Raw genomic sequence first — 3,516 nt, 5'->3', positions numbered from 1 at the left:
TATGTCAAACGTTTAAAACGAATTAAACAAACAAGATATTTATGCTGGATATATAGATTCTGATTTGAATTCCAAACTAGAAATGTCATTGTGCAATTTATTGTTACAAAGAATAGAATATACGAACAACAAAAATGGCTTGACTTTTGGCCCCCTTTCTCCTTTGCGTACCATTAATTTGAAATGAAACATTGACATGGTAAAATAGTAGGTGGGTCATGTTGTACACATTGTAACATTGAAAATGCGAAGCTTGGTCTTGCTGGAATGCTGGGTTGCGACAATTTTATCAATATACAATAAAAATATAGAATGCTATAGACATCAAATTATTTGTAAAAAGCAACGATGTGCTAATTAATAATATTATATTATCTTTTTAGTGGCAAATGTTGAAAAAAATAAAAATATGGGATTGCAAGTGATATTGTTTTGATGAATATGATATTCTCTTTAGTATAGATTAAAGTAGTATTGTCGTTTGTGATAAGAAGAAAAAACAATGCTTGGCTACTTAGGATGAGTAAGAACTTCTACTCAAGACTCTTTGTATTCGAATCATAAAGCTTTGTGCTAATGAACAAAGCCGTCCATATTATGAATCATTCTATAAAGATCATCTTTGCAAAAAATGAACTAAAAATAAGGTTGTTTATTCAGTCTATTGCAGCAAATACGCAACCAGTTTGTAATACTTTTACAAATTCTGTTCATCTGTTGTTGTATAGTTCGATGACTAAATGACCTCAGTTTTAATTGATTTTTTTGTAAAGGCGATATTTATAGAGTGATTTATAATATAAACGATTCTGATCATAAACATAAAGTTCTATGAATTGGCAATGAACAATTTTGAGTAAGAATTCCAACTCATCCTTTGAGTAGCCAAGTATTATTTTAAGAAAAATATAGAATACTCAACTAGCATTTTTCCTCACTCATATCATATAAGAAGTTCACTTTTTCCCCAATAAAGGACAAAGTAAAGAAATCAATTGGAACCCATTTGCACCCCAAAATTCACGGATATATAAAAAACCCTAAAGAGAAAAGAGTAAACCACCGAAAGTCTTCAACACTCATTTCAGCACTACTCATATCATATACATCACTCATTTATATAGCTATCACTTGGTTGGTCCAAATTACACAACAACAGAAACCAGTCAGAGAGAAGACTCATCAGAATCACAAGAAAGAACCCTAATTCCTCACACACACAAACATGCATCCGGGTAATCATCAAAGCCAAGAACTCTACCGATTTCTTGTCCAAAACGGCTTAATCAGCGTGAATAATGATCATCAGTTGTCAGCTATGCAGAGCTTTTGCAGCTCTTCTTCTAATAATTATAGTTATTACCCTTTGGAGTTGTCTGGGGTTAGTACTGAACATGACGCCTCGCCTCAGGATAGAGCCCTTGCTGCTCTCAAGAATCACAAGGAGGCCGAGAAAAGAAGGAGAGAGCGAATCAACTCCCACCTCGATAAGCTTCGAGGCCTTCTTCCTTGCAATTCCAAGGTACCTATCTATATACATACTCGATTTTTATCAAATTTGTTGTTCTTATTTTTGTGGTAATATTTATCAAATTTGTTTTTGCAAAGTTAACTGGTTATAATATTGTTGTTTAATTTACTATTGGTTTCGCTTTGAAGTTTGAAATTTTGAGCTTTGACGCCTCCTAGTTTACTTTTCTTTGCCGCTAGATCGATCATTTTTCACTTCCACAATCATTTTTTTCTCTTTGTTGACTAATGTTTTGTTGGTGAGAACCAAAAAAGTTGGCGAGAAAAGACAGTACTACTGGACCTGGAATCCTACTTTATGCTACTTTTGACCAAGGAAACAAAGATTTTACGTTCACTGATTTAATGTACACTTTTCTTTTTGTACTAATTAATTTAGATATTAATTAATTCATTCTTACTTACTCAATGCCAACAAGAATTCTATGAATTTATTGTCATGAATTGCTTTTACAAATTACAAATGAGAATCTAAGTCTGGGATATGTTCGGTCTTTGTAAGTACGGTGGCACATTCCGTTTCTGAAAATGAAAAAGGGATCAATATGGTGTTGTAGTCAGACTCTGGGCTTTAGGGTAAATGCTTATCTGGGAAAGTTGCTGTGCTTTTCTCAACTAGGGTTTCTTATCTTTCTTCTTCCTCCTTTATTTTTTTTTTTAAACAAAATTTTCAGACAGACAAAGCCTCCCTGTTGGCCAAGGTGGTCCAGAGAGTGAAAGAGCTGAAACAACAAACGTCAGAGATCGCAGAGCTCGAGACCTTCCCTTCTGAAACTGATGAAATCACTGTACTTTCTTCTAATGATTATACAAACGATGGAAGAATTGTTTTCAAGGCCTCTTTGTGCTGCGAGGACCGCTCCGACCTCCTACCTGACCTAATTGAAATTCTAAAATCCCTCCATTTGAAGACAATCAAAGCTGAAATTGCCACACTTGGGGGAAGAATTCGCAACGTGTTTATTGTTGCCGCAGACAAAGATCACACGATTGAATCAGTCAACTTCTTGCAGAATGCGTTGAAGTCATTACTTGAACGCTCCAACTCTAGTGAAAGATCGAAAAGAAGACGCCTATTAGACCGCACATTAGTCCTATAATTAGTACTAGTACTTATTGCTAATTTCAATATAAACTTTGGCTACGATTCTATATATGTATTTTCTTATATATATTATTTGGAATTAGTTGTGTGGGTTTGTGTTTAAATAATTCCCATGAGAAACATCGTTGGGAAATGAAAGTAATCAACGGGGTTCAATTTGTTGATTTAGGGTTTTGGATTTTGAAAGTACCGTTTTTGCGATGCATGCATGTGATATTTGTATTCATGTAAGTTTGCAGAAATATATTTGATGAATTATAAGAATCTGACGAGTTTATGATCATGAAGTAGATAGATATTAGTGCACCTAATGTTGAATACAAAGCTTATTGCGAGCAACTGATATGCACATGTATATTGCTATTGTAGCGTCCCATGTTAATGGTACAATACTAAGTAGAAAAAAAAAAAAAAAAAAAAAAAAAACTTACACATCATTGTATTGTTGGCATGGAACACAATGATACCAATGTATGCGTGACATGTAAGTCTTTCTGTAAGATATATAAACGCTTATGTAAGTCTACAAGCTAAAAATTGGAAATTACCACCACAAGAAAAATGGGCTATGGATACAAAATTGAGGACACAGATGAGGAGTTTGTGTCCCTTTGAACATTAATAGGGTGGAACAGTGCACATTTTATAAAGGGCACCAAGTATTGTGCCCAAATGTAAAAAAAGTTGACACAAACACATTATTGGGCACGAAAGCTGAGACTTTGTGCCCAAATGTCCATCCAGCTTTCACGTGTCCCTTTAATGTCAAAAATGAAAATTTAATATTAATTTACAAAGACACGATAACAGTATTGGTGCCCTCTAATTTAATATATTTAAATAAAAATTATGTTCTTGGTGTCCTCTACATATATACTTTT

The 3,516-nt window shown here is 33.8% G+C and overlaps 1 protein-coding gene across 1 annotated transcript; it reads left to right on the top strand.

Moving 5' to 3' along the window:
- The first annotated feature begins 1,015 nt into the window (after nt 1-1,015).
- Nucleotides 1,016-2,927, top strand: LOC103942404 (transcription factor bHLH106-like). The gene is made up of 2 exons (XM_009352589.3): nt 1,016-1,522; nt 2,205-2,927. The coding sequence occupies exons 1-2, from the start codon at nt 1,226-1,228 to the stop codon at nt 2,628-2,630; spliced, it is 723 nt and encodes a 240-aa protein (XP_009350864.2). The 5' UTR covers nt 1,016-1,225; the 3' UTR covers nt 2,631-2,927.
- Nucleotides 2,928-3,516: the final 589 nt, after the last annotated feature.

This window comes from the organism of the source record quoted next, unplaced genomic scaffold (assembly GCF_019419815.1).
Source record: "Pyrus x bretschneideri cultivar Hongxiangsu unplaced genomic scaffold, Pyrus_bretschneideri_v1 Contig9, whole genome shotgun sequence".
Taxonomy (NCBI): domain Eukaryota; kingdom Viridiplantae; phylum Streptophyta; class Magnoliopsida; order Rosales; family Rosaceae; genus Pyrus; species Pyrus x bretschneideri.
The sequence above is the reverse complement of the archived record's forward strand: the minus strand, read 5'-3'. Positions and strand labels throughout refer to the sequence as shown.